This window comes from Oryzias latipes, chromosome 15 (genome assembly GCF_002234675.1).
Source record: "Oryzias latipes chromosome 15, ASM223467v1".
Classification (NCBI taxonomy): domain Eukaryota; kingdom Metazoa; phylum Chordata; class Actinopteri; order Beloniformes; family Adrianichthyidae; genus Oryzias; species Oryzias latipes.
In genome coordinates, this window is record NC_019873.2 from 15,916,480 (window position 1) to 15,942,921 (window position 26,442).

The 26,442-nt window shown below is 36.3% G+C and overlaps 1 protein-coding gene across 1 annotated transcript in view; it reads right to left on the bottom strand.

The window, feature by feature from the left end:
* Positions 1-26,442, bottom strand: part of LOC101156763 (inactive phospholipase D5) — a 52,788-nt gene that overhangs the window by 4,418 nt on the left and 21,928 nt on the right. The window contains exons 2-9 of the mRNA XM_011484304.3: positions 16,197-16,333; positions 7,060-7,246; positions 4,922-5,030; positions 4,591-4,718; positions 2,874-3,071; positions 1,910-2,046; positions 1,604-1,769; positions 1,420-1,510 (exon numbers count right to left, since the gene is read on the bottom strand). Of these exons, the coding sequence (XP_011482606.1) occupies positions 1,420-1,510; positions 1,604-1,769; positions 1,910-2,046; positions 2,874-3,071; positions 4,591-4,718; positions 4,922-5,030; positions 7,060-7,246; positions 16,197-16,333 (1,153 nt within the window). The remainder of the gene's footprint in view (positions 1-1,419; positions 1,511-1,603; positions 1,770-1,909; positions 2,047-2,873; positions 3,072-4,590; positions 4,719-4,921; positions 5,031-7,059; positions 7,247-16,196; positions 16,334-26,442) is intronic.

Sequence of the window (26,442 nt, forward strand, 5' to 3'; positions counted from 1 at the left end):
TGCCCAGCTACTCAAAAGCAAAGATGAACCTTCATGTTCTCCAATGTAGTATTATGACACTGTAAGTACAAATTGCTCTTTGATCAATAAAAATGATACAGTGTTTTTATTTCACCAAATAATGTACATGTGTCTCCATTTTGAAAAAGAGACTGGGTGCAGATCTGGAGGTACCAGAGACGAAGATCTTGAGGTTCTCTTTAGGAGTGACAAGGATGGATAGGATCAGGAATAAAAAAAAACAACCAGAAGAACTGCTCATATTAGATGTTTCAGAGATAAATGCAGGGAAGCAGACTGAGAAAGTTTAGACAAGTTCAGAGAAGGGACAGTAATTGTGTTAGTCAAAGATGTTGAGGTTGAATTTTCCAGGAAATAAGCCCAGAGGAAAATCATGGGTGTAATGAAAGAAGACATGCAAGTGGTTGGTGTGAATAACGAGAACACTCAATATATAATTAGATGGAGGTAAATGATTTGTGTGGCAAGGGGTTAAGAAGGGGTTAAGAGGCAAAGAAGATACTTGTCTGCATGTGCACAGGCTTGGTTCCCACACCCATCTTTGCTCATAACTGGATAAAGATGCAGAAAAATGCTGATCAACAAAGAAGATGAACTATTTTATGCTCACTTTTAGAATTCCAAATACAACAAATAAATGACAGGAGCAAACAACTCTACAGATTCAAATGAGATGATCTAGAAAATTGTTAAAAAAAAGGAAAAGACAGTTTTGATACAAAAAAGTTAGGCAAAGATATGCTGAACTCACTCCAAGACTTTTCACAGTTGCAAGATTCAAAATATTTGAGTTTAGCACATCCTTTTAAATCTGCCTGCTCTGATAGATTTGTAACTATGGTGGATTAGACAAAACTTAGATAGATAGATCAAGCAATTGTTTTTGATTCTTTACCACTGTTATAGATTTAAAAAATATTGTTTTCAAGTGGCCAAGCATGAACACAAGCTCCAAGCATGCTAAATGACCCACTCCAATGAAAATCATGTTTTTGGTGTTTTTAACATGTTATTGTTCCATGTTTCTCAAGCATTTCCTTATTCAAATTGTTGTGAAGCAGGGGCAAATGAAAAAGTGTTGTTTGAAAAAGCTTGTAGTTGTTACATAGAAACTATAATCTGCAGGCTCTGAGCTCCCTGGTCCTCTTCATTCTGATGAATCCACTTGCTGACAAATAGATCAATGTTTGTCTTCGTTTTGCTTGTCCGAGCTGGCATCTGGATCAAAACTGTAGATAGCTCCAACATTGCTAATATTGCACCGGTTAAAATTGAAAAGTCAAAGTGCTCTCTGATGTTAAGCTGTACTGGTTTCAAATGTTGGAATTTTTCTTTCTTAAATTAGGCTGAAACTTCACTTAAAATCTAACACACAAAGTATAAAAAAAGTAGGCTCACCTAAATAAATAGCTCTCTCTGTCACCATAAATCTGTTGTGGTTTATTCCTTCCAGACTGTCATCCCTTTGGACTCTGGGATTAAAAAACTTCTGCGCAGACAAACACAATCCCACAGTGATGCAGTAAGTACTGATAAAATGTTGCCATAATATTGAAAATTTCCCCTTTGACTTTGAACTTACTGCCTCCAGCGAGCAGTTGGCCTGCTCCATGCACAGACTCTTCAGGGACCAGATGAAGTTCATTGTAAGTGGATGCGTTTTTTCCCAGCAACTTATCAGAATGCGGATGCGCACCCTCCTCAAGATCAGAGCCTCTCTTATGAGACCGTCAATACGAGACCAGTACCTTGGCACACAGACAGAAGAGAGACAGAGAAACACAGGCATGCAGCAAGGCCCAGTCTTTAATCACTTGAATCAAAGTGAGACATTCAACCTCCTTATTGGTGCATGCTAACTCAGTATGATTGGAATAGTGGCTCTAACCTTTGAGCGTTGTCGGCATTGAGAGGAAGGTAATCAGTGATGGAGATGTATATGAAACGACGTGCTTCCTGGATGACCCTGGAAATGGCTTCAAGATCACTACTACGATCTTTAGGGATGAAGACATCTGGGGAGCTCTGTGAACAGAACAGGAGGTAATTAAAAGTGAGATTGGAGGTCAAATGATTCAAAGCAGCTCACTGTGACATACCCTCACAAAAAGTACGTATAACTAGAGATAACCAATTAATGTTTGTCATCACTGAGACTGTGATTTAGCAATAACCAGAATTACTTTTTCACTCGTGTCATCATCTTATTGTTTGTCAAAGTGAGAATTGCCTGTAACTAATTTGTACTTTTGGAAAGGTATCAGGGTTTAGATTTGGTTTTCAGTTTATGAGCAGTAGCTAGCCTGAAATGGTTGCTTAAGTGGTGCTTTTGTTTTTATATTTATCATGCGAAACATGACAGCAAAATCAAGTATTTCCTGGTCAGATGACATGATGATCACTCATCCTACAGAGGAAAACACACAACATCCTGAAAAAGTACTCTGTCAAAAATGTCTTCAAGTCACATGTCCTGGAATAGCCATTAAATAACAGCTTGCGCATTATTTATTTACACTAAGCAGAATTGGTCTTTTTGAGATTTTAATTATCTCTAGGACTTTGTTGTTGTAATTATTTTCTATTGTTTGAATGAATATTTAGAACCTTCTTAAATATTCTCAACAACAATCTAGTTGACTGGTGGAATTTATTTCAATGAAAACTTAGCACGTCAAAGTCACATGCTCTAAAATGCAAAATTTTGACATAGCAGACTCATATTTACATCCAATCTAACAGGATCACGTCCCCCTTTTTTCAGAATTTACTTAGTGTCTTATCTAGACACCTAAAAAACACTGTCCAAAATAAGCTTCAAGCTAAATTGAAAAATAAGCCTCTGCACTTACAGAAATGTAAGCTGTCATTTTTGTTTTGTTCAGTGTCAGATTCAGTGGAGCGTTTCTATTGAAGAGAGCGAAGAGACGCTTGGACCAGAAGGAAGGGATGAACTCCTTATACTCCAGTCCCCAGTAAAGGCTGAACAATTTGTGCAGATCCAGAGCAAGACAGCTGCAATTGTATACCAACACACCAAGCTCCTTTCTCTGCAGATGAAACAAACAAACATTTGTCATTAAAGTACAGCATAAAAATGACACAAACTTGTTTAGCTCTTTCTAATTCTGCCTTTTTTTTCTGATGTCATGGATGAAAAGTACCAAAAAACAGCAAAAACTTTTGACAATCTACTCATTTTCAGTGAAAATGAAGAAATCCATGCAACAAAACACTAGGTCTTTGAAGCTAATTCAAAGTGAGGTCTGTATTTGTTTCACTTTGTCCCTTTCTGTAGCATTTCTACATTTAATGTCCCAATTTTGCATCTTCTAATCTAAATTACCCGTTCTATCTTTACCCAACCACTTATGCTCTAGTAAGTTGCAATTTATGTTTACCGTGACTTCTTTACAAACTCAATCAAAAAGGAAAATCATCCCATTGCAAGTTTAGCGAGGATGAAAAATACATGAAACCCAACAGTAACATAGCCACTTCCTGATGGTTGAAATGACCACATATGAACTTTAAACTGTGACGATAACAAGATTTAAGGGAAAAAAACGGGAAAAAAATCTTCTGTTGTGGGAAAGACGATGAAGAGACAAAATGAACAAAATCCCTTTTTAATTAAAAAGTAGGTTTCACTGGAGTTGCTGCAAATAGAAAAATATAAGCTAAGCTCCTTCGCTGTCTTGCAGCTATCAAAGAGCCTTGGATTACTGGGATCAGGTGTGTTCAGCAAAGCAGAGTGTGGAAGACAACAGTCAGTGAAGGGAAAGCTCTATTCCAGGAGGCAAAGTGAAGGGGAGCTCTTCAGGACTAAGATTCATTCATTTGCACAAGTGTAAGGAACATTTGTTCAGAGCAAAGAGGATAGAGACTTCCAAAAAAAAATTAGGTTCATCGTTCCTTAAAACCCCCCAGAATGCATTGGATTTGCCAACATTTCAAGGATAGGGGAAGGCTGGAGTCACAACCAAATGTCTAACAAAAATGCTACACTGAGAAATATGGCAGGCATTGTTCATAATGTTGCTACAGACTAATATTGTGAGCAAACAAAAAATTGGTAACACTGGTGTCCAAAACTCCTGACTGAAGTGAATGTAAAGGGGTATAGATGTTGTAGGATTTTACATTCCAAGAAATTAACTGGTCAAAGGAAAAACATTTAACAGCAGGAAACAACAAAAAGACAATAAAAAAATTAGCTTTAAATTAAAGACCTACATCTATCAAAAGTCAAAACATGTCAAGCAGAGATCGGGCTGGACCAAAAAAGATGCTGTGGTTTTGAGTTTTTCAGAGCAAAAAATTAGTAAATGATAAATTCCTTTTTGTTAAAGAATAATTTATAAATCCCAAGGCCAAACATGTAAAATCTAAATCTAGACATCGAATCGTCACAATGACTGTCATAGAGGAATAATTTAATTCAAAGGTGCTTGCGCGTATGCTCAATGTTGTGCCATGCATTTTAAAAAGACAGAAAAATAAACTTAATTTATTGTTCAATTTCTAGTAGGATTTTTGTGTTTGCTGTGTGCAGTGTGTCTACATTACTGTTGCCAGAGATCTCCAGTCCATGCTGGCACTCCCAATGTAGAAATGTGTCCGGTCAACCACCCAAAAGGATGAGCTGAGGTTTCCTTTGGTCAGTGCTGTCATGTTCACATAGTGAACCTCAGCATCTATAGATTCAAGTAAGAAGGTGGCAAAAGTAGGTTAAAACATCAGATAATTCAAGGCAAAGACAAGAAAAGAAGGAAAAAAAACATCATTTAGAGAAGGGAGGAGGATGGAAAAATCATGTTGACATAAACAATAGGAGCAAAGCCACAAAATGTCAAACTGCACATGAATAGGGGACAAAAAGCAAAGACAGGTCACTAACCATGTTTGACGAGTGTGTCCAGCTCAGTCGACTTGCTAAGCCCACTAGATATCCTCAGCTGGATTCTTTTGGTTTTCAGCTCCTGCAGCTTTGACAGCAAAGCCATGCCCTGAGACAAACACAGCAAACAAATCATTCCTAACATGCAGATAAAGTTTAGGTAGTTGCTGTTTTAAAGCATCCTGCAACCTCCATCTCTCCACAGCGCAATAATACATGGAAAACGTGTGACCATGAAAACAAAGACAAGCTATATTTAAAATCAATACCCTTTAGAACTGTAATAGCCCGACCGCATTAGCTTACATGCACACATTTGATTAACATCATAATGCAATACCATTTGGAAAAATATATTTAGATGGGGGAGATATGTATTTTCTGCAACAGAAAGCCGTGATTTAAGAACATTTCTAGCTTAACCATTTGATTATACAGGTATAATACGTTTAAATAATATATAATATAATACGCGCTAAACCAAGGCCATGATGTCTAAGGCTATGAGATTATTTTCCTCTATATTTAGTCATAATCTTGAGATTCAATCTCATTGTTGCCTGTACTTATTCAGTAACTCACCCCACTGCTGATATTTGAACTGTTTGATGTTTGAAGATTATTTGATTTCCAAATCCAATTTGTTTCAGTTTTACTGCACTGCATGAAATAGTAAATCTTTTCATAGTACTTCTCGTTCCTCAGATTTTAAAGTTGAGAAATTATAACTTCTATCTCTGTTGCACTACATTATCAGTTCGTTCTCTGGTTTTCTCTCTGGCTTTGAACATTTGCAAAGCAGATCGAGTTTCATGGATATTATAAATATATTAAAATGTCAAAAAAGTGGATTAGTGTGGTCCCCAAATCCAGCCATGTAACTTATCTGAATGTCTCTTTTCAGCAAAAAATGGATTCAATAAGCTTTTATTAGAATTTCCCCAAACCTCAAAATTATAACTCACATGTGGTAAAACTAACAAGTAGTACAGAAAATAATGTGACTTATTCTCCAAGAGGTACTTAGCTTTTGTTGGAACTTGTTCAGAAAATATCATGTATCATACTGTAAGATGAATCAGTTCGATGGAAATATAAATATCATTGTCATCCATTTAAATAAAAACAGCAACATTGTTACTCATTTTATTTCTATATTTTTCAACTTCAGCATTGGGTAAGAAACCTAAAGTTATGGTTTATTACCAGGAGAATTCTCTTGATACAAAATTATAAAGCTATACTTAATGTTAGGTTTGCACAGCCCCCTTTGATATTCATGTGTGTACTGTATCTGTATTGTTTAAAAAAATAGACATGCAGATAGATCTGAATTGCTTGGCCTCAAACATGTGACCTGATAAGTAAACATGATGGTTTTTATGATATATTCAATTTTTAGCAATTAAATTAACCTAATTAAAAGCACAACGAACAATCTTTTTTTTTGTCAGTGTGGTTGTGTATCTGTGTGCCCTGCTGTGACACTGGCAACTTGTTGGAACTAATCTAATGCTTCATATTTTAAACTAAAAATACTTTGTATGGGACTTGCAGCATATTTTGTCATTAAATGTTGCACCAATTTTATATAAACCCTCATAATCTGCACATGTATTGAAATGTGAGCCTGCTTTGTTTTTATCTAAGCTTAGTGTTAAACTATTCCTGTAAATGAACCTTTTCATTTTATCCCAATTACATGCATTAGAGTTAAAAAGTAGGATTTTAATTGCTTGGGTACATGCTTTTTAATATATTTTTTTTTTTTGTTAAATAAAGTATATTACACTATATAACATATGGAAAGAACATATAAGTACATATAAAGTGATTCACAGGACTTGAAAAAACATATCTTTTGCTTTATTTTTACTGGAAAGTAACTAAATTTATAGGAATACTTCATAGATGTCCATAGGATTTGCCAAAAACTACACCTATTTAAAAAGTCCACCTAAAGGCTTATCTTGTATCAGTTTTTGCAAAAGGTAAATGCCTGACCAATTTTGTTATTTTAAATTTTTAATTCTTCATTTTTAAAAATAAAGTTTTGTTTGAATAGTGGGCATTGATTTGGAAATAACTGCTTTTGCATAAGGGCACTTAAGAAATAAATGTTCCAGTAACAGTTTTACCTGTTTTGCAGAAGGGTGGAAGCTGGATTCATTCTCAGAGCAGTTAAGAAGCCAGTCTGGGGAAACGATCTCCACAACTCGCACGGCTTGATCCAGTAGGTGGTGGAGGCCAACTGAAAGAGGGAGGTGTGATGTGCTATTGTCTAAGAAAGAGATGTCCTCTGGAATGTTCTCCACCAGCACTACACTGTAAAAGATAAGGAGAACAAGGCTACCTTTAAAGAATAAAACACAATGTTAATTAACACTGAGCTCAACCAAAAAACTTTTATAAGAAAAAACAGAAAATAATTTCAAGTATTTAGTTTTTCAAACAATAATTTTTTACAAGATGGGTTGTAACAAAATATTGAACTAAAGTGTTGTTCTTTTGAAGACCTTATAAAAATAGAATTTCACTCTAAGTCCTTTTTGTCTGGATTAGTAGCTCATGAAGAGAAATCAAGTTTCTAGTTGCAGACATGTCCTTAGGTGCCATGAAGGCAGCTCAATTGTGCAACTTTTCCTTTGGCACAAGCTGTGAATAATAGAAGACTAGTGTGCAGAGCAGGGAACAACACTGATTCTATTACAGCTCCTCAGTGAAAAGTGACACATTGCTGCTGTATGCTTGTTTGTTTCACAGATACACTACTCCCTGTTCTATCACCTGATAAATTGTATTCCAGCACTAGCAGTTTTGGAGGATTTGCTGTGGCTGCATCCAGCCCATTATCACATGTTTTGCTTAAGCAGTGTAACACTACTACAGATGAAATCTATATTAGTTTGATGGAAGTGCACATTTATGGCTGAATCTTTGAAAATGCATCAACGTATTTACCATCAACTGTAACTTGAAGCTAAAAGTAAATGGAGGGAAAATGTTCATCCCTATAGTGGGTTTTCTCTTTAATGTTTTTTAAAAGAAACATGTCTCCTACTTTTCCAGACTTTCTGTAAATGGCAGAGGCACAAACAGTGAAGTCATCAGTGGATTACCTGTGTAAACCCTGCATCTGCATCCACTCAGAGCTCAGCTATTATGCAGGAACTATAGCTATCACACACCTGCTCCCTCCAACTTAGACTTTTACTTCTGCTTCCAGATTATTAAAAAAGAGATATAAAAATTGAATTAGCCTTTCAGATAAGCTTTTTTAAAAGCTTGGATGAAAAGCTGGCTTCAGGCAGTTGATTTAATTCTTGGATCCAAGAAACCTTTACTGGTACCCTTAAGAACAGAGATTTCTACATCTTAGGCTATGTACACCCTGGGCATTTGACACATTATCTTGAACAAGTGTTTAGCCCATTGTGTACACACTGGACAAGCAGGAAGGGGCGCTTTCTTCTTCTTTTTTATTTTCCTACTGTTTACTAGCGCCTGTCCGCCACCTACAGTTGGAAGAGGTTTGATATGAAATGCTGAAGCAGTGCAAATCTTGCAAATTAGGCATCAAATGCAAATGGCTTGTTTTTTTGCTAGCGTCCTTGCAATGGTGGATATGGATTACTGTACCATCATGTCAGGAGAGTGGCGTTGGTTTATCTTTATTTGAAAAACAAACGCAAATGTCATCAGGCTTGTTGCCGTATGTGGGCTCACCAGATAAATCAGTCATGCTCTGAGTTTGGTGAGTTTCCGAGTACCTGATTGGTCAAAGTTCGACCTCGTTTAGCTGGCAATGCACTTTCAATGGCCATGCGTTTTGTATACAGAGCCCAGAAAACGATCATAAAAACGTGCATCATTACATGTGAACAGAAGAGTTTTAAACAGCCCGAAACATGCATTTTTACACAGACTTTCACTGGAAATGGCAGCTTGAATGCGTGTTTCGAGGGTGGTATGTACGTAGCTTCATGCCAAATACAGAGTATAGCTTTGTTCTTGTAATCCCAAACTCCTTAGCATGATTTTAAGGATGTTAGTTTCAGGCCGGAACAGATCTTTCATCAATTAACTCAGCAGGGCGTTCAAAGATAATCACACCTCTGCAGTACATCCATAAATCTATTAATATAAGTTACTATGTCATTATGATTAATTCTGCCATTAAATTAACTGCCTGGATCAAACAAAGATGTAGTTGGTGCTTAAATAATCATGTATAATACTGTAAGATGAATCAGTTCAATGGAAATATAAATATCATAGTCATCCATTTAAATAAAAGCAGCAACATTGTTACTCATTTTATTTCTATATTTTTCAACTTCAGCATTGGGTAAGAAACCTAAAGTTATGGTTTATTACCAGGAGAATTCTCTTGATACAAAATTATAAAGCTATACTTAATATTAAGTTTGCACAGCCCCCTTTGTTATTCATGTGTGAACTGTATCTGTATTGTTTAAAAAAATAGACATGCAGATAGATCTGAATTGCTTGGCCTCAAACACGTGACGTGATAAGTAAACATGATGGTTTTTATGATAGTATTCAATTTTTAGCAATTAAATTAACCTAACTAAAAGTACAACGAACAACCTTTGCTTTTGGTCAGTGTGGTTGTGTCTGTGTGCCCTGCTGTGACACTGGCAACTTGCTCAAGGTGCCTCCTGAAGGGATGAGCACCAGAAAACCTCTGTGACCTTGAATAACATGAAGCAGGGACAGAAAACAGGTATGCAGGTTAGGATTTTAACTGTCCAGAGTTAAATAATCCAGTCAAATATAATTTCCCCACATCAATATCCAGCTAGATTGACAAATGTGCATCTTTTTATGATTTAATGTGTTTGTGTGTGGAAGTCTGAAGGGTTGTGGGCATTGTGTTTTCTTATTTTTGTGTTTGTGTAAAGGTCTTTGTTTTTTGCTTCTGGTTTTTGGATTGAAAATTGTTTTTACTATGTAAAGCACTTTGTGTTAAGAGTGTATGAAAAGAGCTTTACAATAAAAGTTTGATCTGATCACAGCATTAAAATGGGTTTTTCTCAACACCCTTTTTTGGTTGTGATTTCTTTGTAGTTTGATTTTGTGTGGGACTCATCCTGAATCTGGACTCATTTCATCCTGTGAAGCAGCTGCCCTGAAAAGCCAGACCACTGAGTCAGCCAAAGAGTGACACCTCAGGGTCTAATAATTAAAGATATGCTGGTGGGAGTGTGTCCTGCAGGTCATGAAAGAACGGAATCACATTGGGAGGCCAGTTGTCCAATCTCACTTTGAAATGTTATTTCCAGCTCAAGTAAAGCCAAGTCAGTGATTGGAAAATGGCCAAAGGTCAAACTGTGACCTGTGTCACCCACTGTGATCATAACATGCCAATATCCTTTCATGGGAATGGAAGTCAATATGCTTAGTGAGGCAGATATTGGAAGAATTTCAAGGCGAAACCAGCTCTTAAGGTACCAAGGGTGGCATAACTGCTGTTATTAACCCATATGTCAGTTAGAAGGTCTTGAAGAAAAAAGTTAGAGCTGTAATCAAAGAGGCGCTACCATTCACCGCCTGCATGAGTTGAACAGAAAACAGGACAAAATCCCTCACACTGATAAAATAAGGATGGAGGGAAAGCAGAAGAGGAAGAGCAGCTAATCTGATTGTAAGACGAATCCACTGAGTCTCCTGTACCAGCTGAGACATAAGATGAATAGTCATTCTCACTGGCTTATACAGCCAGACAGGGCTTGGCATTAACACAGAAGAAAACAGGAAGGCAGCAACCGTTTCATCTGCTGAAGATTTATTGATTTATGCAGTTTGCCTGCGCCATGGCTGCTTCTCCCTTTGTGACCCATCTGTGCAGTCATGAGTGCGATTCAGGCTCACCAGCCAGGAAAGCAGTTGTGTAAACTCCATGTCAGGAGTTTGTGTGTAAGAGAACATGTCCATGTGAAGCAAAAAGACAGAGTGTGACTGAAAGTACAAGCTTCCTGAATAATTACTGATACACAAAGTCCTATTTTGTGAGATGAGCACAGCTGGATCATGTCAATGTATTTTATTATTTGGCAATAATCCAGACCATAAGCACAGGTTTAAACTAAATTTAAAAATGTTCCTGCCTTTGTATTATAAAAAAAAATATGGTAAACAACACAGTATTCACGAACAAGCCTTACAGAATGAGCTATATGAATGTTTGTCAGAACTAAAGGATTGAAGAAAAAATAGAGACACAACTCAAAAGAATGAAAAACATGTAGGATAGACCATAGAACCAGACCATAGAACCAGAAGCCCCTCTACCATCTCCCGTAACTCAGAGTTGTCAGCTTGTGGCCTACCCAGTGTGTTTTCAATGTCACAAACAAGCTCCTTTGCAAATGCCATTTTTTGGTCTGCTCCTGATTCACAACAATTTGAATAATTAAATATTCAGAAATGCAATTATAAGCTTAATTTTCTTTATACATACCTTCCATCATGATAAAAATGCTACAAGAACGTGTAAAAAACACCAAAAACACGTCGGTCTTTCTTTAATGAATAATTTCATAACATAATCTTCATGATGCGTTTTGCTATTAACATCTTTGTTGTCAATGTACTGGTGATAGCTCTGAAGAAAAAGTACTTTGAAAGAAATGAACACAATTTCTAATAATTTCACTTTTACAGGTTTCATAGATTAACCAGTGTTCAGTGTCGCAGAAACGTGCCTTTTCTTTCACTAAGCAGCTGTAGGTCACTGCTTTTACGAGCCACCTGATCCCAGATTATTGCGAGCACAAGTGTTGCACCAGACTAGCAATAACATATGCCGGTGTGATGCATATCCAATCAGAGAGATAAACATGAGAAACCAAAATATTTTTCTCTTTTTAGCCTAAGGAGATATTTGTCTTACTATGAAAATGCCATCCATCCATTTTCTTAACCGGCTATAATCCTTTCAGGGTCACATGGTTGCTAGAGCCTTTCCCACCCTGGACACATCACCAGTCTGCATGTTTTTGGACCAGGTTGCCTAAAAATCCTGGGGAGAACATACAAACTCCACGCACACAGGGATTTGAACCATGGTTTTCCCGCTGTAAGGCAAGCGCGTTAACCACTGTGCAGCCCATTATGAGAAGGGAAATCATAACTTATCTTTTAAAATTGAAACTGTAAAGTAGATGCCCCAACTTATTTTCTCTGTCCTTGTTATGCAAGGAAACAGTCTTCATTATACAGCAGATTAAACGAAAATAAGCAGCACATGCACGGCCAATTGACTTAATGAAACAAAAAGCTGCTGGGTCATTACTTCTGCAATTTAGGGCCTTAAAAAGCTTTTTTAATAACAAAATAGCAATGGCAGCCACAGTCCAAGGAGGGGTGATGTGCAGAAGTTTAACTAATTGGTCAAATGTAAGGAAACTAATCACAGTGAGTTTCATTATTAACACTCAGAAATGCCACAAAAGAGCAATAAAAGCATCGGTTTTAATGAAGTACATTTACATTTACACTATGTGGGTACCGGCAAGCCTCACTGCACCCTGATTAATAATGTCTGTCTAACTGTAATAAATCACCTTTTCTATTATGAAGTGTGTTTGCTGTGGGCAAAATTAGTTATGTAATCCTAAAATTCAGTCATTCATGTCAAAGCACAAACAACACATTGATTAAAAATGCAATTGCTAACATGCAGCACCCTGTTAAAATATACACCACTGACTGCATCCTGCCCTATTTTTTTATTTCATGAACACATCATTCACAAATAAATGACTAGCTTTTACCCTTATTTTTTATTTATTATACTCTCCTATAACTACATATAAAAATATTGCAAAAAATTCGTATAATACTTGAACTTATCTCAAATTCCCATCAGTATGAATTGTCCAATGATCATTTGCAGCATCTTTTAAAAGCAAGTTTTCACTTCAGAAAAATGGGACCCTTTTTACCACTAAAATAACTGTCTTTTATCTTTTAGAAACATTTTTACATTTCAATTCACTCCATTTTATTTATCTAGGAAGTTGGATCCCTGTTTAATATAAAAACTGTTTCTATTTATTATGATGCATTATCCACAAAGTTAAGATTGCAGGACTAAGTGCAAGCAGAAGGAAAAAAAAGACTTTCTATCCGTAAAGTAGAATGTAGAGGTTCAGAAAGAAATACACAACAGCCAAAGACTTTGGGGCTAAAAAAAACACAATCTAAAAGTTCAGTTTTTCTTCAGAAGGAAGAAACCTTAAACACATCCCCGAAGCTGTTATTTTTTTTTGTTTTTTTTTTTGCTAAATATGTCTTTTTTTAAGTGGAATATAAGTAGTAGAAAATACAGATTTATGAATCCTGGCTGCAGCTCTATTATTTTAATTTGATGTTTTAAGTAGTTTTAATACATTTTTCAGCAGGTACAAAACAGTGTATCTCAAGTACTGACTAGTACTACCAGGTAATGGCACAATTATCTGCATTTTGTGCACAGCTGCCCCCCCTTTAAACTTACTGGAAAATTTTAAATCCTTTACTGTCTGGTGGGATCTTACTCTACCTTATATAAATTTAAGCTGCTCTATGATGTCCTACAGGTTCTAAAGTACACCAGGAGATTCTCATGGAGCCAGCAGCTAGTTTGGATGTTAAAAAGTGACATTTTTCATTTTAATAGCAGTGACCCATTGACTGTATGAGAGAAATGAACTAAGTGTTCCAAATAGGAAGTACCTGATGGTTCCAAGAAGCCAAAATCTCATTGACTTTAATTGAGAAATATCATCCTAATAATTTTTATATTTTTATATTTTTATAATATATTTTATTTATTGCACAGATTATAAACTGACCAATCAGATGTCTGGATAAAAGGATGTGGGGCCCGTTCTAAACATTTAACTGACAATTTTTCTCGAGCCTACTTTCACATGGGCTTCCAACAAGCTCACTCCTTATTGGCAAGAGTGGTTGCCATAGAAACACTGACTAAGACAGACCTGGACCTATCCCTCGTCTGGCTCCAATATGGCTGCATCCGCACTGCAAAAAACATGCCGACTGAATAGACTTCATTTGGTTCGAGCCAGTGAGTCATTTTCTAAGGGTGACATCACATTCACTTTGTCCAGTTCTCACATGAAATGTTGTGAACTTCTGACTTTCCAAAGCTTTTAGGATGATTCCACTTATTCTATGTGTGCTTTTTTATTTTTCCCATGTACAAAGGTTTACCACATGACAGATTTTCAATGGCTCGAGTGTGTCGTCCATGGTGATTCAATAACAGCTGATGAATATATTCAAAATCTTCTTCCATCTAGCTTCCTCCAACCTCACATTTGTCTCCCATTGTAGCCTTTAGCTTCAGGGGTCTTTCAGAGGAGACCCATTCAGCTTTACAAGTTCGGGTTTTACTTTCAGATGAAGAGAAGCAGGCCTGGTGGAGGGCTCTGAGAGGCTGTTAATGGCCAATTTGAGCAAAAAGATGGTGACAGTAGATGTCTAATGGTGGGGAACCAGTATGAAGTGTAGAGAAAAGGAGCTCTGCAGTATCAGCTGAAAATGTGCTGTTCAACTGCTTTCCCTTTGGACCACCAGGACTTACTGAATTAGATTTTACACAACTCTTCTTATTCTTTCTTTCTTCCCCCATTCGTTAAAAATGTGCAGACAGTAGAAATGTGCCAGAGTGAGGTTTAAAGAAACTTTAAGAACAGCAAATGAATCATTTCAGGGTAGCAGCAGGAGTTTGCAACAAGATGGGGCCAAAAGATTTATGACACTTTGCTGCAAATGTACCTGTTCTTTCAATAAGGCAAGAAAATCTTGCTTTTAACTATACTCTATTAAAAACTAAATCTACTCCTAACACGCAACACAAACTAGAACAGAATCATTCTGCCCTCACTGAATAAAACAGCCACTCTGAACACTATAAGTTTGAACATTTGTAAAATGTAGAGCAACTACTATAAAAAATCATTTATTTTATATGTATTTTTAATGGAAAGTAAAGCTTCTTTGAAATAAAATATACACTGTTGTTTAGTGCATTCTCACTTTTGTAAGACATGTAACTCTAAAATTCTTGCCAAAAAGTTCCATAATTTGGTCAAAAGACTTTCAACAATGATGCATTAATTTTCATTGTTGGGACAGGAAGTAGCTCAAAATATGCTACATGGAACATTTTGTACAGTTTGTTCGTACATGATTTTCTTTCTGTGAACGTTCTGTTATTTGTTGAAACACACCAGGACAGCAGTTTGAATTTATGAAAACTGTCTTGTTTGTTTTATCCAGGAATCCTGCCTCACTAACCTCTGTGAAGTCTATTTTGCAGCAAGCTATGAAAATGGCAATACTCAGAATCTCTTGGTTCAATCAGTAATGTGCTAAATTAGACGTTGGTGCCTGTCTGTTAATATAACGTGACATATATAATGCTGAAGCTACTTTCACACTGCCCTCAAGGGACCGCTTCCACAAAAGGTCTATGTAAATGCCCGTAAACCCACGTTTCGGGCTTCTGCGTTCAAAACTTCAGGCTTTTTGAAAGTTAAACCAGGATGAACTTTGACCAATCAAGGATTCGGATTTGGCAGTAACGGCTTGATTGCGTCCATTTCAATTCACGGAGGTACCAACGGTTTGAAAATCGATCATAGTGGAGCAATAACAAAATTCCAGTTTTGCCCGGCTGAAATTATACGACACCAAGTCTTTCATGTATTAGCTGTAAAAGAAAAAGCCTGGAGCAAGATTTGCAAGATTCTCACTGTGGTGACATTATGCGCAGGCCTCTTCCAACTGTAGGTACACGTGCTAGTATCAAATAGCAATAGTTCAGTGTGAACACCAGATGTTAAGCCGTGAAAGTCATGCGTTGCATCAGTGGGAACATATAGGATTAAAGTGATACAGATTATTCACAGGTTTGAACAAATAAAGATAAGTGTAAAAATTGTTTTATTGGCTTTTTAAGGAAGAGCTACATAATTTTTCTTTATTTATTGATTGTGTGATTTTACTTCCCTTTGTATTAACAATAAGTTTTATTTAAAAAATAGTAATTGCTCTCTTGCAGTTAATCATTTTATGTAAAAAAAAGAGTAAACATTATAGCAAATGTTTAAAATGGGTAAAAACTTTCAATATTTGCCTTAATATATATGTTAAGGTAAAAATAGTAATACAAATGTAAAAATATTTCTGAACTGTAATCATAAAAAATAGCAAATAGGTTTGTGTCACTAAAGTTCACCTGCAGTCCCTGCTGCAGTTCTCCTCTGTGATTCCATCCTCATCTTCGCCCCAAATATCGACTGCTGAGAAAATCAAAGCCACCAGCACGGCGAAGCAGCACACCAAGGCGAAGATCACAATGCACTTCTGTTGAGACTGCAAGGAAAACAAAGAGGGGAAAACTGATTACAAAGATGTATTTTCTGCTCCTCAACATCAGAACAAGATCAAGGTTCTTCAACCTTATTCCTCATTAGCTGCCGAGCTGACACAACTGATTTAGTGTGCAGCTCAGCGGGTCATACCAAGATGGAGGAGAGTTTTACAGAAAAGTGTCGGCTCATGTGTGACCTCGTAAATTCAAACTGATCCAGCAAACATAGATGAAACTTAGAAAACAATAGAAAGCAATGACAGGGACAAAAGAGATAGAAGGTGAGAGAAGAAAAAGATGACTAACATTTTTTTTAGTTTTCAAGGGATTTTTTTCTCCCAAGAAAACAGAAAATTTACTTAGTTCTGAAAAAAAAAAACAATGTTCTGTCAGGGCAGGGAAGATGTGAAGGAGTCACAATTCAAACTGCTATTTCTCACTTGAGTCCATCTGTGTCCCAGTTTAGTGACTTCTACCAACTCAGCCCTTTTGCTTCTTTTGTGCTCTTGAATAATACAAAAATAATGTATTATCACCACAGTTTGGTGAAAAGTGTAAACATTTTGCTGGTTAAAACTGGAAATAAAACATTAATGATAACAAAACATTACTGTTCATTTTATTGCATTGGTATTTACTTAAAATGTTCAAATTGTAATCCGTTCTAAAAAAACAGAACATTTAAAGTCAACGAAAAAAATTTTTTTGCATGTTCACTGGGCCAGATACAGAAAATTTTTAGATTAACAAACAAGCCTTTAAAGAAAGGAGAACACTATCCATTTTTGTTGACAGGAGAAGATAAACTACTCTTACTTTCTATTAGGGATATGTCTGAAGGAAATGGTAGACCTTTAAAGGTCTACCATTTCCTTGTGTTTTCCTTCCGGGTTCCAGCACCTGGGTCTGTCCCGCCTAGCCAGTCATGACAATGTTCTTCTTAAACAAAAATAATTTACTAAACGATCACCTATTTGTAAATGTTACCTATTATTTAAAATATTTTCCAGGATCTTGATACATGTTGGTAAGCTCTGAATGGAAATGTGATTTTGCATATTTAATTGGCTACATCAAACTATTCTATGAAATTGCAGGCAGTTTTCTTTAGGACACGGCAGCTTTATTTGTATATTTCATACACTGAAGCAATGCAAAGTGGTTTCTAAGAACTTACAGCTAGGGTGGATGATTTAAAAAGTGGTACAGAATCATATATTTATATTTAGATCATAGGCTTTGTGTAATTGTAGCAACAGGGTGTTTTCACTGATTATTCTCTTAGCAAGTTGGCACTGTTCAGCAGATGTGACCATGTTTCTGGGAGATGCCTCAAATATTTGTAAAGTAACAATTAATCCATCAAAATATATCTTTTATGAAATGTACCAGAAGAGCCAAACCTAATCATCCACAAACGCAACAGACTGCGCAAGCTATCCCTAAACTCATTATCTGCAGACACAAAAAATATATTACACAGTTCACAATCTCTGTGAGCCAATAACACCCCATCTAGCTGATTGCAGTGAGTTTTGTGAGCAATCTCTGTTCCTGTCGAAATTAAATGAAAGCTGAACGTAGCCAATGAAGCGTCTCCAAAACACTGTAGCATGCTACGATTACTTCTGACTTGATTTCTCAAAGGATGAAAAACTGAGGGAGAACTGTGAGTCTACTATAATCAAGAATACATTCAAAGGCCATAAAACCCTCTTGGGAGATCTTATCAAGACGTTTGAGGATCAGGCTACGATTTGGATGGTAAAAGGTCCCAACATGACCCAAAGCCCCAGAAGGTTTGTTACTTCCCAAACCGTATTTCTTGATGAGGAAAACACCGTACAACTCCAATGAAAGATTTACGGAAAGAGTAATTTACCTTAAAGATCTTCAAAGAAAGTATTCCTTGTTACCCTGTTACCCTCACTGAAGGATTCACTGCAGACTCATTTTAAGGTTTATGACTTTACGACACCGGCATCCATCCAAAAACTCTGCAAAGGACAAGCTGAGATGAACGTTTTATCTTAAAACCTTTTTTTCACAAATAAACGCCTGAAACATTTATTCTTTTAATTTGTTGTGTTTATTGTGAATAAACTGACGTGAAAATGAGTTAACTTTATTCACAGATCTCAACAGGAAGCAGGTGAAACATCTATTGTGTTCTTTGAGATGTCATGAATATTTTAATTTCATATTTGAGCATGAGTTTAGACATTCAACCGTATGTTGATAAACTGCATTTTAAGAGTTGATTGTGTTGAATTTAATTCAAGTTTTGACTTAAGAAACTGCATAAAGTTGATGTTTTGCTACTAGTCAAAACTTCTCAGTTCATGAATTATTTATTAGGAATTTGGGGTTGATGTTTAAACTTTGTTTGAGCTAAACTCACTTTCATTTGAACTTTATGCAAATTTGCAAAAGTACTTCATGATTGTGTTTTTACATTTCCAAAATGAAATGCATTTTGGTATCACCTCACAACACTAAATGCTCAGAACAATTAAGAGAAATAACTTAGAAACATGATATAAAAAGAAATGTTTTGCAGTTTCTGATGAAACATGAAGTTGTTAGATCTGCTGGAGATGTGTGCTTACAGCCATTGGCTGATAGGAAGGCCTCCTCTGAGGTCAAAAAGCTGACCAGCTCAGCTCACCTCTCACAGCTCAAATCACCCCACGTAACTTAGTTTGTGCCAAAATCAACATTTTATTTACTTAATCTTTTTGAAAACTGTTGTGCATTTTCTTTTTCATCATTTTGAAGCTCGTCACCATTTTTGCCTCATATTTTTGAAACTGATCAGACGATCCATTTGAGACTAAACCATAAATCCAGCACACTTGCCAGAAGGCAATCTGCTGTTTTTGGCTGTATAAACCCAGCGGACCACCAGAACGTCATCTGCATTAGGTTGTTCACACAGACAAACACTTACACAACATTGAACTTTACCTGTTTATTTATTATTGTTTATAGTTTCCTGCAAATCTAATATAAAAAAAGGCAGTTGTGTCCATCTTGTTCTTTCTTTTTGATTAGGTCACTTCAGAAGATAATTTAGTTTCTAAAGTGTTGTACTTTTTTTCTATCAGTTTTTAATATAAAATTGATGCATTTAAATCAGAGAGTAGTTTTTCTTTCCATTAAGGAAGTTGTTGCCCCTTTACAAGACAAAGTCAAATTCTTCATTGAATTTGACCCCTGACATGCTACAACAGAAAAGAGAAAGAAGCTTGCGTGGTTCAAAGGCTTCACCCTCTCAAAGCTGATGCCACAAGATAACATGAGATCAGCAGAGGTGGGTGAGTTCACCATCTATCTTAAAAGCTTTTAATTGTCTGCATGGTTTTCAATAACAGTGATGAAATTGAAGGATAGTTGTTCACATCTGCTCATCTGTAGAATGTTGATGGGAATCTGCTGTGTTCTGCACTCATTCAAAAAGGACATGGAGGTCAAAATCAAAACAAGCCCCATTTATAATAACAGAAATAAGATGAGACTTGAAGGTCAGCTTATGTGAAAGTTCAAGCATTTAGCTACTTATTTATTTTTCTAATACCAAAACCATAAGGACCACACCTAACGTCTGGGAATTTTGTGAAAGGTTTATGTTGATACACAGTTTCGTATGCACATGTTAAAGCAATAACTAAATAATACATTAACAATTGGATGTGTTTGTAATTTCCAAAATAGCATCGCTGAGACACCTGACCACAAACTAATTCATGTCACTGCATTTTTGAACAAATCTTAATTTTCTGTAATGTGCTTTCATAATTTGGAGCTAAAGCTAATATTTCTGTATCTCTAAATAAATAATCAAAATATGATTAAAAACAGTTTTTTATATTTTTCTTTTCAATCTCTGGGTTACAGAAAAGCTGTGCAAAGTAAAAAGCCCAGCCTCACACATGCATGCAAAAGATCCTTGCTGTCAGCTTCCTTGTACACTGGCAGAGTTGAAGGTTGGAGCAGAGAAAGTGGATGCTTGTATGCTAAGATTAGAGGACAAGTATAAAACACAGGCTGTCTGCAGTCCTCTGCCAGATCTACATTAATCTCCTCTCATCTCAAGGACCGTATAACTGAATGGGAAGTGGAAAACTTGACTTGGAAGAGCTTTGGAGCAAAATCCTCTGGCACTAGAAATGTGGTTGATTTGACAGTGAAGGGATGTAGAAGGTTCACAGACCTTATTGCTGTAGCAGTAATTCAAACAATTCTTTAAAAACTCACACAAAAACATTAATTTACCATCTGACACTCCATCAACAGGTCTTGGCTGTATTTGTTTCATGAATGAAGTACTGAAACAGTTGTTAGGCCTCCAGAATTTAACAAGAAAGAGAGAATTAAACAGTTTTCTATGCAAGATTAGGAGAACATAGAAAATGACCATTAAGCCTTATGTTAACATTTTGATGTAGGGTAATATAAGTAGAAAAAATTCAGATAATTACAAATATTGACTGATAGGTGTAAATATACACACTAACATGCGCTACAGTATGTGGGTTTAATCTGCCTTCAGTTTTAACAGTTGTTTCATGTCACATTAACAGGAAACCTGGTTCCTGTAACTGGGGCAACTCACAGGTGTGCTCCTCTCCAGCCTCAAGAGAACTGTGGTTCTGCTTCTTTTCCGAACATCTCTACCCTTTCAGCTTTTGGTGAAACACACCTGATTCAGGTGATCAGAAGCAGCTTTAAGCAGTACCACGATTTTTACGAGACACACCTGTAAGGAAAAGGCTAACACAAAGTGTTCCACAAGTCTATTGTTCTTTGAAAAACATCATTTAAAAACAAAGCAGCATCAATTTATAACTAACTGCTGCAAAGCTCTGCGAGGTGAGCTGCTGTTACAGATTGAGCCAAATCCTTTTTGTGCTGAGCTCCACTGACATGGAAAAAGAAAAAGGTCTGTTCCTACTCTACAATTAAAATATCTGAATTATATCAAGAAATCTTTGCTTATACTCTTGACTACAGTTATCTTGGTAATTCAATTCCATGTAAACAGATTAATACCAAAATGATTTGATTTTTTTAAAACGTTTCTGCAGTCCATTTTCAGCATGTTTCTTTTTGTAAAGCAAATGCATATCTTCACTTCAACCAAAAATACTCCAGTCCTAACTTAACAGTCTTTTGTGTTGTTTGGCTTAGGGGTTCATTCTCTGCAAAATGTCTAATTAATATTTTTCTGGCCTTTAAAAAAAAAAAAGTTAAAAAAATAAAGACATTGGTCAAAGAAGTGTTGATACATTCTCTTTATAACTTTAAAAAATATCTAAAAGTAATGTAGAACCTACCTAAAATCTATAGGAATAACTAACATAAATGACAAAAATTGTTTTTCTGGAGCCTGTTTAACTCACAAAAAAGGGAAATAATTAATAACAGATACAAAATGGAAACCTGCAAAACATTTTTAAGTAAATATGGCAGTAAATTACTGCAGGCCTCTTTTTGGTACCTTTCTTCACCTTGGTAACAGGAATAAAAAAGAAATTGTGAACTGTTTTACATTTTAAAGTGTGAACATGATAATTGAGTCAGGCAGAGGAGGTTGAGCTGCAATATGACGGAGCCAGATATCTGGCTGTGCAAATATCTGCAGAGCGCTTTAACACTCATGGGCATATTCACTATAAGAAGCTTAAAAAGGGTAACAATTCTATAAAACACTGACTTTGAAATTGTCTGAGTTAAAAAAACAAAAAAACCCATCTTTTTTTCACTTCATTCTCATTCTTCCACTAGTTTTCACACATGTTGTCTCTGTTTGATATACTCTGAGTCTGTAAGAAAAAAGTCAGGCTGTGTGGTTCCTTTATCACTATCAAGAAGACATCTTCTTTATTGGCCCCTTTATTTTTGTGGACATGCTTTTTGTGTAAAGCCGAAAAGTTCAGTGCAAATAGCAGATTTGATCTATTAGAAAATGTTGTCAGTTTAAAAAAAGGCATTGAGCTGCAATCCTGGAGTCAAAGTGCAGATAGGCCTACTCCTTCATTCCACGATAAAACTGCACAGTTAGAATATGACTAAAGTGACAGAGATAAAGTAGTTTCTTTTGAAATATAGATAAGAGTATCAAGGCCACGCATAAAGCCAATGTTATCTTTTAAATTTTTACATTCATGCTTTCATAGTATGATAAACATTACAGACGTTTTATATTTTTCTAAGTCGGACAAGTTGCAGAATTGGTGACTATTAAAACCTTTTTATGCCCCACTGTATAAGTAAATGTAAATAGGCAAACTGAGTAAATTTGCTTAATTACTTTCTAATCCCAGGTGACTGACATATACTGGAACACATGTTAAAGATGTTTCTAAAAAATATATATTAGACAAAAAAACCTCCAAGATGCTAAATTCATGATCTGCATGATGTTAACCCTGAATAAACATAACTCTGGTATCTGGCTTGCTTTTCTCCTCGCTACCATCCATGATGCAAACTACAAAATAATTATTTATTATTCAGAGAATAGGAATGGTGGGGTAAAGGACAACAATTTTGGAAAAGATCACCTTTCCTCTAGAGAGATTTAAGTCATTTTCAAGTAAGCAGAGAGATATTAGCATTCTAACCCCCTTCTTGACATTAAATGTTCAAAACACAAAGGATTCCCAGAGATCAAATTGACCATTTGTTCAACCAAAGTGTGTAAATATGTATACTGAGCAAACTGACGAATTTTTGTGATGTTCTCCTCCTTGAAACGTTGACCAAAACCTAAACATTAAAAAATAACCCATGCTATTTTGGACCAAGAACAACGGCCACAAATTAAATTTTGTTTTCTTCCAAGCTGTTTCACTCAGCAGCAAACATCCCCCAGTGCCGGCAGGAGGTCACAGATTGCCATCAAAGATCAAAGATGTTGCTTTCTCAGGAAATGATGATGGATGTGATGTGACTCTCAAAATATGTTACTGTCACAAAGATGAGTTCATGTTTGCATTAATAATACAAGAATTTAATTAAAAACAAATTTTGTTTTAATGTTTTTTTTTCACATAGAAATTCATTGTCTTTTCTGAGGTTCTGGCTTTTCTGCTTGAAGACGGATCATCGAAGATGTGGTGATCCCTCAATTATGAAAATTCAATTTAAAGAGATGGCAGTAATGGATGTAAGCTGGTTTAGAAGGAGGCTTCATGCAATCATCCCTGCATCTGCTGTGCTTTCATAAATCCAGAAGCTGCAGAAATCATTGTCGGAGGAAAGTTTAAGCTAAGAATCATTTCTTTCTTAACGCGACAATGAGTGGAAAAACTAAATACAGTAACCTTTTAAATCTGCTACAGTGGTTCACATCCATTACTTAGCCAGGCCAAATCTATGAACTACATACAAGTAGTCTTTTTCTTGCCTTTTTTCCTTTGCCTATAAATATTACAACAGTAACAACTTAGGTTGATTAGAACCAGTTTTCTGTGTGTCCAGGAATTAACTTCCATAAACATTTGCAGCCAGTCAGAGCATGTCATTCATGTGTTTAATTACATAATTTGTAAGGGACCTTTCCGCTTCCAAGAGTGCAGAGTGACTGACAGAAAGAGAGCAATACTTGACAGCTAGCTGCCCTGCTCTTCTTGGAAGTGCTGAGCCGGCAAGTTTCTTTGTGAGTGCATGTGTTGATGTCTGCAGCAAACGAAGGAGCGGCAGTTTATTTTCAGCAAAGCGTCTGGTTGCTCTCTCCTGCAGCTCCTTACAGTTCTGTCTTTTATAAGGTTATTCCTGTCATTACACTTTGTTTACTTTTCACATTGCATATCCTTTCTGTCCATGTCTCTCATAGTTTATGTTGTAATCACGAAAAAAGAAGAAAAAAAACACTCCAAATTGCAAGTGTATGCATGCCTCTCTTTATTATAAGACTGATGACACAAATTGAGCAAAGAAATTGATGCAGCTCCTGCCACTGACATAAGTATTTTTTCTATATAGTTCACCAGTTATCTAGCCATGGAGAACTTTAATATTATTTCTTGGCTTCTAAATTATTCATTACACACTTTATTTGTTTTTATTAAATGCTTAAACTTTTGACGTCATGTCAACTCAAAATGAGAAACAGCATTTGTCAGTTTAATTTTGTGTTTGGTGTGAAGGTAAGATGACATAATTGGAAGAGTAAGAGGACATAAATGGAATCGTATTCAAACACAGGTAAGTATTTAAATTCTGTGTTCGTTAAAAGCATGAAGTGAATTAATTAGCTTCTGCTTCCTCCTGCCAACATCTGGCCTCTTAGACTGGAGTCTCTGCAGACAACCATGAACAGCTCATCCCGTGCCTGTCTATATGAAAGTTTCCGCTGCCCGTAGAAAATGTTTGGTAGATTTATTTTGCTAACTTTCCTGGCTAAGGCCCTACCCTAAATGTCTAAATATTCCAGGCTCAATTCTGAAGACCCCATGCTCAGAAAAGGTGATGCTTATGATGATTAACATTTGATTGAAAGGTTCCTCCTAATAGTGGCCAGATGTCAACAGAATGGAGGAATTTGAGCTCATCTGATTTCAAGGTGAGGTTGATGTTTTATTGCATGCTCTGGAGAGGTGACAATGTAATAATGGCTCCCTGGAAACCCATAAAAGCTGAAGCCAAGGGTGTCAAGAGGACGCTAAAGATATTAAAGTTGATAAGACTCATGTGGAACCATTTTTATTTCAAATGGTTACCTGATGGAACAATGGACAATACTCAGTAAAAATGCTGCAGATGTTTGTAATCAATAAAAGTTGAAGAGAGTGACAATCGATAGTAAAGTAGAAACTATCAGGAGTGTGTAAGTGTAACATTTTACAAATAAATCCTTAAAAAAACACTCTGATAATCTTTTGATCTATTTGAAAAGCCAGTGGTCTTTTAATTATGATTTGCTGTTTTTAGCCAAAATCCAAAAAGATTTTTGTCATTTTCTAGGACATAGTTTCTGCAGAACGGTAGTAGTTCATTCGAAATTCACCTGAGTTGTGGGCAGGGCTGTTGGCGCAGAGCAACCCCCCTCTCCATTTCCCCTCCCTGCTGCTGAAAGGTCAATGAAAATGGCGAGCAATTTCAGAGCAATCCAGCAGTACAGTTTTTAGCCAGATTCTAGCTCAGACTGTGAAAATTAAGATGTACATGGATCTCGTTGTCTGCAAGTGGATGCATCGGAATGGAGCTTAGCAGGGAGCTTCTGGCCCGCCCAGAGGTAACAATTGAGACGTTTTTCAAACAGCATTTTTTTTTCTCATTCATAACGATTTGAATAAAACAATTCTCAGAAATACAATTTTAACCTTAATTTTTTAAAATATGTCCTCCATCATTAAAAATGCCACAAGAACATGTTAAAACACCAAAAATACAGTTTTAATGGGTGTGTTTAACCAGCAAAATGATGCAAGATGCTTTCTCATTAAACATTACTCAGCATTTTAACTGCTATGACTTTCAAAACTTTAACACAGTCATACAAACGTCAAGTTTCCAGCGCAGGAGGGCTGCCAGTTCAGCATCTCCATTGATGGTAACATTAGTTGAATGATGACCAACACATGAGTGACTGAATGTCATTACTTCAACGGATTGATAAGGTCATTTTTGTTGCACACCTTCTGTGCAAGAAGAACTGTTGAATGGCCAAAACAATCCATCTGTTCTCTTCATCTCGTCAGTGTTCTGCTCCAAACAAGCTGTCATGTTGAAGCTGCTGTCTACATGGTGAAAAGTGACAACGTGTTCTCGGTTGTACTGACTGATCAGGTCTCCTGGGTGAAACCAGGGTTACCGCTTTGTCAGATTGATAAGCAGTCAGACAGCTCTGCCTGGCCTGAATCCCAATTAGACAAGACCTGTGAGGATGATGCTGGAGAGTAAGCAGTTTTTTTTAGCTATTCTGTTAGTTTTACATGTCAATTCTTCTTTAAGTCTGATTTTAAGATGTAGTGCAGACAGTGCAGATCTGCAAAGAACAGATCATGACAGTGTCTCCCAGTGCAGTGGGACATATCTGCAAACCTTCAAAGTAAATTATGTTAACACTGGATCATAAAGTCCAGATGCAACCTGGCAAAGGGCC